General features: G+C 40.2%; 1 protein-coding gene across 5 annotated transcripts in view; it reads right to left on the bottom strand.

Annotated features, from left to right (window-relative positions):
* CISD2 (CDGSH iron sulfur domain 2) overlaps positions 1–13,821 on the bottom strand; it is a 34,450-nt gene extending 20,629 nt beyond the window's left edge. The window contains exons 1-4 of one of the 5 annotated variants that reach the window (XR_775547.1): positions 13,644–13,670; positions 13,329–13,414; positions 9,738–12,073; positions 7,049–7,135 (exon numbers count right to left, since the gene is read on the bottom strand). Coding sequence is in view for 3 of the 5 variants with exons in the window: in XM_010586203.1 (XP_010584505.1) it covers positions 5,799–5,888; positions 6,924–7,135; positions 13,644–13,746 (405 nt within the window). In the remaining 2 variants the exon portion in view is untranslated. Of the gene's footprint in view, positions 1–144; positions 340–5,470; positions 5,889–6,923; positions 7,136–9,737; positions 12,074–13,328; positions 13,565–13,643 lie in introns of those variants that run through there. The other 4 variants (XM_010586205.1, XM_010586203.1, XR_775546.1 and 1 more) reach the window with 4 other exon arrangements.
* Positions 13,822–13,868: the final 47 nt, after the last annotated feature.

Here is a 13,868-nt window from a genome sequence, read left to right as displayed (position 1 = left end):
ATGTGTGTACCTCAGCCTTTGCACAACATGACGTCAAGGGAAGGAAAGCCAGCTCTTTGGCCACTGAGAGCGGCTATGGTCTCGTGCTGGCCACTGTGGGACGGAGGGGAGGGCTCTTCTGGGGGGGGGGGGGGGTGCTGACACAGCAAGGCCAAGGTGGCAATGAGTTGTCCCTTTCTTCCTCAGCTCCTTTTGGGGAACTTGGCAATAGCAGCAGACCTCTTCTCAAATCAAGATTTGTGGCTCAGCTGGGATCTCCTGTTGCTTTGTCCTAAGTTAATACTCATCTGGCTGAGAAAATGCCATGATCAGGTCCTTCTCACATCTGCATTCGGATAACTGCAGCAAAGAAAACGAGGTAGTTGCTAAAAATATAGCCAGTTAGTGCTCATTTTTCCAAGAGGTGACTGGCTGGATTGACTGTGGAGAGTGGAGGCCTCCCACATTTTCCAGGGCATTTTTTACCTCTGACCGATGCAGAAAACTAATATACTTTAAATGAATAGCCTTGAGAATGCAGTGCTGAGAGGGATGGTAAAAAGCAAAAGGAGCCTCATTCTCACCTACCTTCAGAAAGGCTGCTGTGTGAAGGCAGGTGTCACGAGGAAGCAGTGTTTAGGACACAGCGCTAACACCCTCAGCATGTACCCACAGATCCTGTGGGTCTTTCCAGAAATGCAAGATGTGTGTGGCTGTGGATTGCAGTAATGACTGGCAACACTCATGTCAAATATCTTGCCCAAACATTTCACCAGGGGGAGCAAAAAGCTCAAAGGTGGTTTTCTTCATTTTATTTAATATAGATGCCTCCTGCACAGTCAGTTGCAATATAGTTCACATTTGATTTTCCCATTCCCAGAAGAGTTTCCTTTCTCTTCTCCTTGACTGTCCTAAAGCCAGGAGTAAACCTCCTCTGTTGATCAAAATCCTGCTCTTGCCTTTAGCTTTAGTATCAGTTAGGGTTTAGTATTGACAGATATCAGCAAATCTTTCTTGCTCTATATGTTTTGTACAAGTAACTAGCTCCAAGGAGGTCATTCCCAGCTCCATTCTGAAGCACGGAGCCAGTACAGCATCCCTCAGAAACTGGAAGTTTTGTTATTTTTTACTAAGGGTGTTAGTGCCTATAACTGAGGCGGACAACACCTCGCTGCAGATTTCTACACTATATTTCACTGAACTCATTTTACAGGATACTGTATAGAATATATTTGATGTGTTTAGATGTTTTTGGCATAAGTAAGAATTTAGCTTTTACACTTTTAATATGCAACACAAGAATACTTTTAAAAGAAAACTGTCTGAAACTGTATTATTTGCAGAGTGTCAAAAGCGTATGCCTCTGTATACAGATTAATTACAGCTCAGTATGTATGCCTTTGTACGTGCCTTCCTCTCCAAGCCAAAAAGAAAGCTTCCTGAGAAATATTTAAGGTTCATAGCCTGCAATTCAATTCCAGCACAGTGATAAAAATTCCAGGAAATTCTTTGGTAAGTTTTCCCTTAACAGTTGTCAAACACATTGACATTTTTCTTACTATACACACTGCTGTTCTCTCCGCTTCTTTGGGGAATGTACAATCTTTAGTTCAGTTCGTGTTTGTACCTTGACCACAAAGGGAGATGCTTTCGAACTGCACACTGATGAATGGTTAGGGTGCTGTGCTTGGTGGTTATTGCGTCAGCCATTGACTTCTGCGCCTGTTCTGCCTACTTTGCAGGGCTCACGGGGGTACTCTGTTACTTAAGCAGGGGTAGTTTTAACAGGAGGTTATTATACTTGGAAACTGTAACGTCTATAAACTTAATTGATAAGATGAAGGAATATGGTGTTCAGTTCATCAGTGACTGTCTGTACAATAATTCTACTTGAGTAAAACTTACAGGAGTAGAAGCTTTATATAGTGCACTTTTTCATAAAGTTTTATAAGTAGAATCCTCCTGCAGGGAGGGATCGCTATGCTGAATTTGGAGTCTCTTCAATATCAGAAGTGTGACATGTTAAGGATTATAGCCCTTTAAATTTGAACACAACCTTAAGTATGCAAGCAAACCTCTGACAAACAGCCCTTGTTCATGATAGCCTCCAGTACTTGCTCACCATCATAACAGCATCTCATAAATTGGATTTATCATGTTCCCTTAACCTCAGTACACTCTCAATTTATTCACTACATCACTCCCACCATTCTAAGTGCCTGAATAGCTCTATACCAATAAAGTGTCATCTTGTTCACTAATCTAAATGAAATTGAATCAATTTTCCTTTCCTCACCACCATATCTGGATGTTTCTCACAAGACCCCTTTCCCCCAGCTTTTATTAAATCTTCAAAAAGAATCAGGTTGAAGCTATTACATAGACCTGCAGATCTAAAATGAAAAGCATTAATGCTTTATAATCCTCCTCTCCTTGCCTTCCAGAAAGGAACAAAACACTTGCATCTTGCCATGAAAAGACATGTTATATCAGGGCTAAGAACCTAGGAGACTGGTTTTAATAAGTATCATGACAATTTCAGCTGATTTTAAATAGCAGTTAACTTTGAGATATGATTTCACTTTTTATCAGAGTTTGTGTGGGTGAAGTCATGACATTTAAGACCATCTCCCTTTTAACAAATGCCATGAAATCACTCATGAATAATGCATAAATTCAAGCCAATAAAATCTTTATGCCATGCCAGTCTCTTATTTGCAGGAAATAAAATTATAGCATAATGTGCAGTAAACTATAACCAGAGGAGTCCTGCTGTCATGAGACATAATCATAGGCATAATGTGGGAGAGTACTGAGCACGGCATATGTGTGCCGTTCTAGAAGGTTCACAAGAACCTCTGCAGCAGAAGGGTCTGACAGCACAGCGTGTTTCTGGGGGCCAGCAGCAGGCAGCATATGGGAAAAGACAGAAATTGGCCATCTGGAAGGAGGAAGTCGCACAGGCCAGGGGCTGCAGTGATAATGCAATTATAATCACTGCTTTCTCTCTCTTTTTTAGCCAAACTGAGCATTTTAGGGAATTTAGACTGAAGTCTAAAATTAACCATGAAACACTCATGGTGTAATACAGCCACAAAACAATGAATGATACAGGTTTTGCATTGTGCTTTTTAAATAAACGGTGTGCAAGAGATCAAATTTTGTGCCAACTGCACTTCAATGACATTTACTTTGTCTAGTAGTTGCCACAAGTCAGTCATCTTTCTCTAAACACATCTGTTTTACAGGTTTATTTGTGGTCTATCATAACTATTGTTCAAATTCATAATCAAAAGAAAGGTAAACATTACTGTTCTTGTAGAGCAAAAAGCCATATCATGACATGCCAAGTTCAGCTTCCCCTGATTTTGCATCAAGACTGTGAAGACTGCCTCAGTCCTGATCTTTATTAGCAGCCAGGACAAATTTCTAACCTAACCCAGAGGCTCCACACAAAGGGATAAAAGCCATCCAGGAGCAAGACATGACCAAGCACATCCTAGCAGGTAATTGGTTCAACTCTCTCAATCGCTGGTGAGACACAGGGCTCTGCAGACACTTCAGTTCTTGGCTATAAACTTTAGATAGATAATTTGAACTGATTAGTAAGTTCTTTGCAGTTTTCTATAGAAAATTCTGTGGCCATGAGAGACAGTATTACCTTGATAGATTTTGAAATGCAAGAAAATGGTCATTTATCTTGCTTGTGATCTTCATTTTATCACTATCTTGTGGAAATTACTAAAATGTCCTTTTTACAAAGGAACTGTGACTGAGTGCTGCTACTGCAGGCCCATATTACCAAAGTGTTCCATTCCCCTACAGACATAACCAAAAACAAATAAAACCCCACCTGTTTGTTCCATAGCCACACTTGTAGATAGTTTAGCAGCAATCTCATCTAACTGCAAGCAGGGAGAAAAAATTAATTACATGATGAAGCCATGCTAGAGATCGAGTCACGAGTTTAAACCTTACACTGTCATTCTCCTTTTAGAGGAGCTTTGTGGGAGAAACAAAACCAATTTTGCTGTATTACTTACTCTAACATGGTTTGTCTGAATAGAGCAACGGACGTGAGAACAGGATTGATGTACGTAGTTTACTTCTCAGACTTTGGAGGAAATCAAACTATTTGAATGCAAAAGTATCCTGATAAAAGCTGGAAGCACATACAGACTTGTATATAACAGCAGCCTGCTACAACAGGCTGTGGATTTTAAAGCCTGGAAAAAAAATAAATCTAAAGGCAGGCTTTTGCATTTCACATAGTAGTTTCTTCACTGAATCCAAGAATTGGGGCTTGGTGTTCAATACAACACATCCATAAGTGAAGACTGAGTATGAGACACTTAATAGCATTATGCATTTTCCTCTACTATAAATGTTATATTCTAATACAACATTTAGGATTTGCTCATCCATTAAGGTAAGGCCACCATGAAGCATTTAAACATTACAGATTGTACCATGGTTCTACTACGCACTTTGTAGAAGCAGGTATTTAACTAACTTACAATCACATCCTAATCTGCCATCTTTCACCACAAGGCAAGAGGTTTAGGTACCTAGAACTACAACTGTTACAAATGCAGGAGGACTGATCCACCTTAGTTGCACTGCTGCTGCTGCGAGAGTCATTAAGTGAGAAAGCAAGTCAGCAGTTCTGTTTCAGCACTGTGATGATCAAGTTTGACAATGGCACACCATGCTGGGGCTTCCCACCTGCCTAACAATGGGTCAAATGAAATGCTGTCAAGGAACAGTTGAAATGTGCCTTAGTACAATTGTCTAAAGTCATAGCATGGAACAAATTTTTATTTTTACATTGATGAATACAGTCTTTCATTGGAGAATAAAGCACTTTAGAAGAATTCATTAGAAGTCTAGCAGTTAGATAAGTAGCAATTATTTACCTGCATCTGAAATTAAGCCATACCACAGCAAGGTTCTGACTTGCCCAAATAATCATTCTGAATGGGTAACAAGCCAAGAATACAGCTCAGCTCTGCTTTCTCAGTTCTGTCATTTAACCAATTCCTCCCATGGAAGTCCCCACTACAGTACAAATGAACTTGCAAGAAGCAAATTTGTGCTTCTCTTACAAGAGCTTATGAATGATCAACACAGGGGCCCAAAATAAAGGGATAATGTTAGTGACTGACCTGCTCAAGTTTAGTTTATATGATTTAGAACTGCAGCACTCCACCTAGAATGCTGTATGAGACTTTCCAGCTGTGCGGGGTTTGTCTGAGCTGGGCTGCTTTGCATGAGACTAACAAACTGTCCACTTAGACACAGGCCAGACCTTCACCTAGCATAACTTAACATCACTATGCTGCCTGCCCTCAGTGGGACGCTTACGTATATTCACAAAGGATGAATTTAGTATCTTTTCCTCCCACTTAAGTGCACTTAAATTTGTTCCTGAAAAGCAGAATAAAACATGGCTTCTCAGCAGAACAAAATCAACAGAAAGGTACACGTCTGTCACTTGGAAATAGTGCCAGTTTTATAACTGCATGTTCATACGAAAGAGGCTTAATTGTAGGAAGTCATTTTATTGTTGAAATAAATGACTTATTTACAGAGATAGTTACTTTACAGTTTTACAAAGCAGACATAATTCTTCTCAGAATAAAGTATTAAAACAGTGACAGATTTAGCACTGTCTAAATGCAGTTTATTCCAAAAAGAAAGAAATCTACAGCAATCATTAGACTAAATCATACCAATCACATAATAAAATGCTGTCCCTTGCAACTACAACAGTATAAAAAGACTTTTTATCAATCATGATCTAGTGGATTAAGCATCTGCTATACTTCTTTCTTCTTGAGTATTAGTGGACCTACATTATCTCCTGTTAATTCATTGTGCTTATTGTGGGAGCCATCACAGACGGGGAACTGGAAGAAAACATACATGAGGAATTAGTGTAACTCTGTACAGCAATTGCATGGTGATTTTTATACTTCTTCCTATGCCAAGAGCACTTTGATGATGTTGCTAGTTCCTCCTAGTATGTCCCGTTTCAACATCAAACTCCCTGTCTCCTATGAGACACAGGACACGTTACTAATGGAAAAAACAACCCACTGCTAACAGGTAACTTAAGTTTTTAAGGTCCTAAACTAGCTGTTCTTAGACACAAAGTCAGGGACAAAGCCTTTTCTATGAAAGAACAACAAGCAGAGCAGCCATAAATAGTTTAAGGTTTACTGTAGAACTAGTAAAAGTGCTCTTAATAGATTTAATCATTTGCAACCAGAAAATACTGTTTTAAGGAAAGCTGAGATACTTTGCTGAAGTGATTAGCCTGAAGCAAGAATAGTTGAGGCAGTTTCTTAGGTCCAGGGCAGATTTTTTTTGTTAGAACAGGAAAGCATTTGGTCCAGAGAGGACAAAACCAGCGTGCAGTCAGGACATTCAAAAGAAATAGAGGGTAGATGAAAAATACTCAAGTACATCTAGTTGATTTGGGGTATACAGACTATCCAGACCAGTCATCTACTGGCTGCTCAGGACCAGATGGGGATATGCTCTCCCTCACCAACACAGGTCCAGCCATACTTTCACCCTACTATGAACAACTTTCTAAGCATTGTTTTTGCAAAATAGAGTAGTTTATCTTCTAATTAGTTACAATGTATTTCCAAATATTAAACAAGGCTTGCTTGGTTTTAATCTACTCACAGGTGGTCACTCTCTAACTGTTTCTAGAAAAAACCCTACTGTGTTTCTTACATGTTTCTACTGCTTCTTTCTGCATGCAGATAGGTTTACAGTGGAGAAAAATAAGAACTGTGCCAGTCTCAAAAACCAAAACCATGTTCCACCTCCAGAGAAAAGCAACTGGGCAACATATAGCAAATTCATCACCAAAGCACTGATAAAAACATGCAAGTTTCAATCTCTAATCCTACAGTAGCACAGTGTCTTACCGTCTTAGAACGCCAACACCTGCAGTAAGCTTTAGTGAGGCACAGATCTTCAATGTTTATTTCATTCACTACTTTTGGATTTTCCTTCTGGATCTTGAGGTTAATCAAGCTATCCTTTTGCTGTTTCTTCTTGGGGAGGAATGGACGAACAGCGAGGTAACCGAGCAAGGCCAGCACACCCAGGAAAGGCAATAACCGCAGCCATTCTGAAACTAAAGACAGGTGGAATTTAGATTGGCTTTTGACACCACTTCAGTATGGTGCAGCATCAGCTACTCTCAAATGACGTAGGCTTAGGGTAGGGAATAGGGTTGCTCAGTCAGCAAGGCTCTGAGGGCAAACAAGACTCTGTGGGGAAGTCTTAAGAAGACAGACCCAGATTAAGAACCTGGGTTTTACTGTAGCCAAGGTAAAAATTTGACTCCTAGAATTTCATCTGAAGTTTAATTTTAAAGCTCTAGAAGATGACTCAATGGAAGAGAATAAATCCAAACCAAATAAAAGACGTACTGAAATGAGGAACCCTAAAAATTACAGGAGTACTGCTCACCCAAGGTAAACCAGCACTGTGTGCCAGCAAACTGGGTGTGATTACATGCAGTAAGTATATTCAGTGCCAGTATCTTAACATTCTGTATATGAAGAACTATTCAGTATGTTTTATAATTCAATTTTTAATTGCTTATTTCAGATTTTTAGCTTCTTGAAGTTTTCCTCATTTTATTTGTTCCAAGTTTTGTTAGAAAGTTTTGGTAGAAATTATACAGATTATTAGATAAGCACTAGCAAAACTTTCACCAATCTTTTTTGGTTTATTTTTCAGAGCTCTGTTTGCTCAGTGATCTGCAACCAGTTTCCACAATACACAGAGAAAGAAAGAGTCCTGAGATCAGATAAGTCAAGCCACAGAAAATTGTTTTTTACCAAGCTGAGGAACTTCTTTTAAGTACAGGTAAGAGATTCAAGTATCCTCTGCAGACTTAGCTGCCTTGCTACATCATTGTAAATCTTCTAGACATACTGGTGAGAGAAAGACTTACTGGACTTTTTAAGAAATTCATCAGCACCTGGCATAAGATCTATATAGATTGAAGGTGTATCCACTTTTGCAGCAAAACATGCTGTAACAATACTCCAGTGTAATTTAAGTACCATGGTGAAATAAAGGAGAGAGCATTTTTCTAAATTTCTGGAGAATACATTGAATCTAAACACTTATACAGAAATGGAAAAGAGTTTAAAAATGTTTTCAAATGAGAAACAAAGAAGTGTAATGAGCTGGAGCACAAATAGCTGCACAAGCACTTTGTAAGACAAGACACTGTAATCAAGTTCCTCTTTTAAATTATTTAGGATCAGAACATAGTTTGGTTTTTGAGATTAAGATGTACAAGAAAGGAAATACAATAGAGCAGGCTAAGGATGCTAGGTAGGTTGTATTTCTCAGAAGTTACATTATTCTGTATAGCTTGATTTTATTTGTAACAATAGAGCACATATTCATGCTAATACTTTACCAGTTAGAACACAGTGGCATTTTCTTAAAAATTTCAATTTTCTGGAAGTACACCATGTAATGAAAATACTTTGTGGGACTAGTTTTATGTTGTTTGAGCTTTCTACAGCCTTTGATGTGAAAGCCACACTTACTTCATTTTATCTGGGAATGCACCACAACTGTATACATGCTGAAGGCACTGCAAGAACTTTCAGTAGTTTTTCCACACCTGCGCTTGCAGCAGCCCTGTGCACAATAATTGACTAAGAGTCACTGCAATAGACTAATCTCTGTTACTCTTTTCTTAGTTCCCCCAAAATGCTGTAAGCCCTAAATAATAACAATTAATACTGAGATACTTAAAGATGTTCAGTTACATAAAATACTGAGCTTCCTGGACAGCAGTACCTGTTGGTCTCTTCTATCATTACTGTTCCAGAACGCTCCGTCAATAGGAATCCAAGTGCACTTTCTGACCTGATGTGAAAGACTGACTTGGAACGTACTTTAGAAGAGAGGAAAAATATTTGGTCACTGAAAAAAATTTCCAAATTGAGTATTTAACCTGACTGTTGGCAAAGAGGTGGATCTCTACAAAGCTACTCTGAATTCCAAGACAGAACAGATATTCCAACAGGTGCACCATAACCAGAAGCAGGGCACCTATCAAGTGTGTGAATACAACTGGACTAAGATTGACACACAAAAAGGAAATGTCTCGCATCAGAATTAAACATCGTTAAAGGAGACCAGCATGTAAACAGCAAGTGGCATCTCAATACAGCTTGAAACTCCCTGATACGCCATCAAAATCAGAACAGTAGTCATGACTATGGGAGACTCATAACCAGTTGGGTTCATTCAAACGAAACAGGAACATGATAGCTGTACTCTCTGAGAAAGGAAATTAGAAACAAACAGGAATAGGAAGTACAAGGATATTGTGTATCATGGTTATTATTTAATATTTATATCATGCTAACTTCCGATAAAGAGTTTCGCCCTCACTAGCCAATGATTTCTTTACATATTTCTAATCTGGGAGTCTCTGGAAAGCCTCCAATTACACCAATATGAATACTAATCATAAACTGGCTTGTTATTGCCAAAAGACTGCCAGAAGCTCATACTTTTAGATCACAAAGTCAACATGACCATGCTTATAGGGCATGAGAGACAAGACACTGTCACAAAGTAAAGAAGTCACAGATCTTTGGATTGGGTGGGCAGGGATGGGAGAAAAGCTTCACTCAAACTCATGCAGCGGTATCTTCCTACAACTGTAAGCTGCTCTGTGTTTTTGAAGCCATTCATACCTTTCTGAAGCAGATGTAAGGCAAGTCACAAGACTGTTTATTTTCACAGCTGATAACTCAGAATTCAGCAGTTACATTGATTCTGGAGATTCTTTATCAGTTCTGCTGCATGGGAAGAGGCAGTCTTTGGAGCCAAAAATGGAGAGTAGAGTATCGAAGAGGTTAGTCTTCAAACTTGACTTGTGTTAGACACAGATCAATCCCAAAGATAAGTCCTGGAAAGTATCAGGAACATCACTGAAACAGGAATGCCCAGAGAATTCCAAGAAGCTGAGGCCACAGACCATAGGCCACAGTTACATTTTCAAGGAGAGGTTGTCTTAACATTTAGTCCAACAGTAACAAGCCCCCCCAAAAATAATAAACACATACACTGTGAACAGAAAGGGACTGGCCAGTCACTGAGAGTCAAATCAAAGCAAGTGGTCCCTGCTTGTCTTTCACCGACTTCTCCTTTGATATCTTTTACTTTGATTTATGTTTTAGCTAATTTCTATGGAAATGATCCTATGCAGACTCAAAAGCAACTTCTTACAGTAACAGCTCAACTGCAAGCCAAAATTTTAACAAGCATTAGCTACCAGTCAAAATGGAGATTGGAACTGTGATTGTATATTCTCTAAACTGATGAAATTCTTCATGCAAATTCAAATTACTTACTCAATTACATGCTCTTCAGAACTAATAAGAAGTTCTATCCTAACTGTTTTCTGTTGTTTGCTTGGGTGCCGTAAAGGTGTTCACGTTGCTACACAAACTAAACACAGAGGACTCCACGCACCACTTTAATATGTCTGTTAGCTTATGAAGGTAGAGAGGTGACAGTCCTTTTAGCGACACAGCACACTTTAAATAAATTAAAAGCCAAAGCTATGGGTAGGTTAGCAAGCCACTTTGCAAATGACACATTCATGGTTCAAATGGGTTCTGAAGACTGTTATCATGGTTATCACCCTTCTTTCCCTCAGTACTGTAAAAGATGATCCACAAAACTGTTTTCTTCCTGCCTGGCAGCTTGTTACATTGAAGTCCCTCTTAACATGTAGGCCAAGTGTAAGACAGCCCACACAGGACTGTATCAAGTCTCTGGAAAGAAGTCTAACACCCAGATTGTTACAGAAACCCTGAAAATCTGACCACATGCTATTTTGAGGTAAATGTCTATGCCATCGTAATGACATGTACCAGGATAAAAAGCAATGGCAGCATGAGACAACACTGTTCATTTCAGCAAACTTGAGAAGGGAAGGGTAAAGCAGCTATGACAAGAAACTGAAAGAGGCATCTGAGCTGCAGCAGCGTGACGATTTAGATATCCACTTTCGAACCCAAGGTCAAACATTCTTTCCTTCCTTCCTCATTGCTTTTACCTTCAGGAGATTTGCACTGGATGTTAACAGTCTTCCTCTCTCCAAGCAAGCAGTTTTCCACTGTGATTTGGTGAGGTCACGACAGACAACAGCTGTCTCAAGATTTTTAATCAGCACACTATACAATATCCTACACAAAAGGATCCTCCCTATCCTTTTGGTCTGTTGTTTCTACAGTTGATGCACTACAGGAACTAAAGCTGCACCTGCCTGGAAGCTAATGCAGGTTTACAGAAGCAATAAAAGAGCCAACGAGCAAAGGACTGCACTGTTCCAGATGTGGGTTCTGGCCTGCCTTTGTGAACAAGGTCTATGCTAGCAAGTGTTTTATAGTGCTGGTCCCTGACTAAGTTCAGTAGATGCCACCAAAGGACAAATACTAATGCACTTTAAATGTTTTAAGATCGGTATTTTTTCCCACTTTCCAAAAAGAAGCAAAGAAAAATGCTTGACGTCATTTGCCAAAGAATATGCTCCTCTGTAATTTGTAGTAGTAAACACAAAAAGAGAATATTAATCTAATCTTCTGTATTGTCTAATAGTCTTTCACTAACAGTAATTCAACAGATATGATCCTGTAAGTTGCTGCTGCAAAATAACTCCCAGAATTGGGAATCCCCTGCTCTTACAGGCTTATGACTTTAGGACAGGACAGACTAAGATCACAACAACAATATAGAAGAGGCTGCACTTGCTGAAGAAATCCAGTTTTCTCAGATGAAACTTTAGACTGACAGCAGCTCTGAGTGCAGATAAGTACAAGACTCCTCAGTGAGCAATGAGGTTTCAATGACTTTCAATAACTTTTAAGCTCTAAGGGAGGATAATTTTTTAATTTAGGTGCCTAGGACGTGGCTTCCTATGATTTCCTTTTGAAAAGACTCACCATGTTGCGTTTACACTATGCCATAACTTTAAGCACCTTGTACAGTTTTGCTGTCTTCTCCATTTTCATTCATATCCACCCTGAGAGGAAGATATACAAGCACGACAGCAGCTATTAGTCTGGTCTAGCTGACTGTTGAGGTAAGTAACATGACAGCAAAACAGTTCTCCCGCATTGATCGTTTCATTTAAAAAAAAAAAAAAAGAATTCTGACCAGAGGTTTTCAGAATAAGTTATATTACTACTATGTAGTATGAATAAATACAGAGACTGCGCAAATAATCCTATTACAGAAATGTATGTTCGGACAAGTGAAGCAAGAAGAAATTAAACTCAAGCATTACTAAGCTTAACAAATTTAAGTACAACCTGTGGTTAAAAGGGCAATGACTTAAGTAGGAAACTGCCAAATACTAGGAATATGAGAAGCTTCGTTGTTCTGTAGCTTATTGTATCCCATTCCTCCCAACTTTGTAGCAACTGATTTTCTCTATTCGGTAAAAATAATTAACAGCATTTTCAAACAAGAGAGTAGTTGTGGGAAAAGAAGAATTGTTCATTTAAAATAGGTTTCCATGTCATGGGAAAGATAACAGGACTTGAAGTTTACAAGCAGCCTAAACATACTGGAAAAAAAAAGTACTCAAACCTGGTTTTAAAGAAATCATGCCTGTTCTAAATTAAATCATTTTCCAGCATTATTAAAGCCAAATACCTTAGTGCTGCAAGATAAACATATAAGGTTGATTCTACACTTTGAAGACTTTTTCTATTTCCAGAGCGTTTCTGTTAGAGCATTCCTCTTATTTATTATCACCAAACTAATCTTGTCATTTAACACTACTTGAGGTTCTGGCTGTATTATCACAGCTGAGCCTGGGCTCAGACAGCTCCAGTTTGCAAAGCACTGAAACGCACTGAACATCTAACGAATTTACTAGTATTTAAGCACTAAAGTGCACTGAACACAGAATTTGCTAGTATTTCGTTTTCTTTCTTGCTCGGTCTGTGATAGAGCTATAATTAATGAATAAGTATTTTCACTCCCTCACCCAAAAAATACTTATAAAAATAGTTAAATAAAAAAACCCCCTAACTTGGTGTATGTAGCAGGCTCCCAGAAATAGATTATTTTTTTTTACTCAGTGTAGACGCTCTTTTTAACCTTTTAAGCAAATGATGAAGCAGTGTTTTAGGCCTTCAGCTAAAATCGCGTTTTCTTTACATGCACGGCCTCTGACTTGCTGGTACTTGCAGAGAGAGGAATTTTAAGTACAGCGCAAACGAGCAGGGGCCGAGGAGCCTGGTGCGTTTTACTCTATCACTACGTTTTACCTCTCGGGGCATCTTAAGAGTCTTGTCGGAGAGTTTCCCTGCTGAAACGGTTTAACGGCGACTTCACGTTTGGGGTTCCCCCCCTTCTGTAACAGATAACTTGTTCAGCACGGCCGGGAGAAAGCGAGCGATGCCTGGAGCGAGGAGTGGAAGTCGCAGCCCGACACGGGAGAGGCCCGGGGGATAGTGCCGAAGCCCAGGCAGAAGCGCGGCGCCCGACCCGGCCCCGCCGCGCCCCTCACGCCGCCGGCGAGCGCCGGAGGGGCGGGAAGGGGGTCCAGGCCGCCGGGCCCCCTCCTCGCTCCCCCCACCTACCCGTGAGGCGGATGAAGCCGCCGACGCTCTCGGGCAGCGGCAGGCGCTTGAGGTACGCGGGCAGCTGGACCTTGACGATGCGAGCCAGGCTCTCCAGCACCATGGCGGCGGCCGTGAGGGAGGGGAGCGCTCCGCGACCACCACCAACGGCCCGCCGCCGCGGCCAGCCGCTCGCTTCCTCCGGCTACTCCCGCCGCGCATGCGCGGTGGGGCGGGGCCACGCCG

Source organism: Haliaeetus leucocephalus, unplaced genomic scaffold (assembly GCF_000737465.1).
Source record: "Haliaeetus leucocephalus isolate CR32 unplaced genomic scaffold, Haliaeetus_leucocephalus-4.0 Scaffold140, whole genome shotgun sequence".
In the NCBI taxonomy this organism is placed as follows: Eukaryota; Metazoa; Chordata; class Aves; order Accipitriformes; family Accipitridae; genus Haliaeetus; species Haliaeetus leucocephalus.
This window is presented reverse-complemented; position numbering and strand designations above follow the sequence as displayed.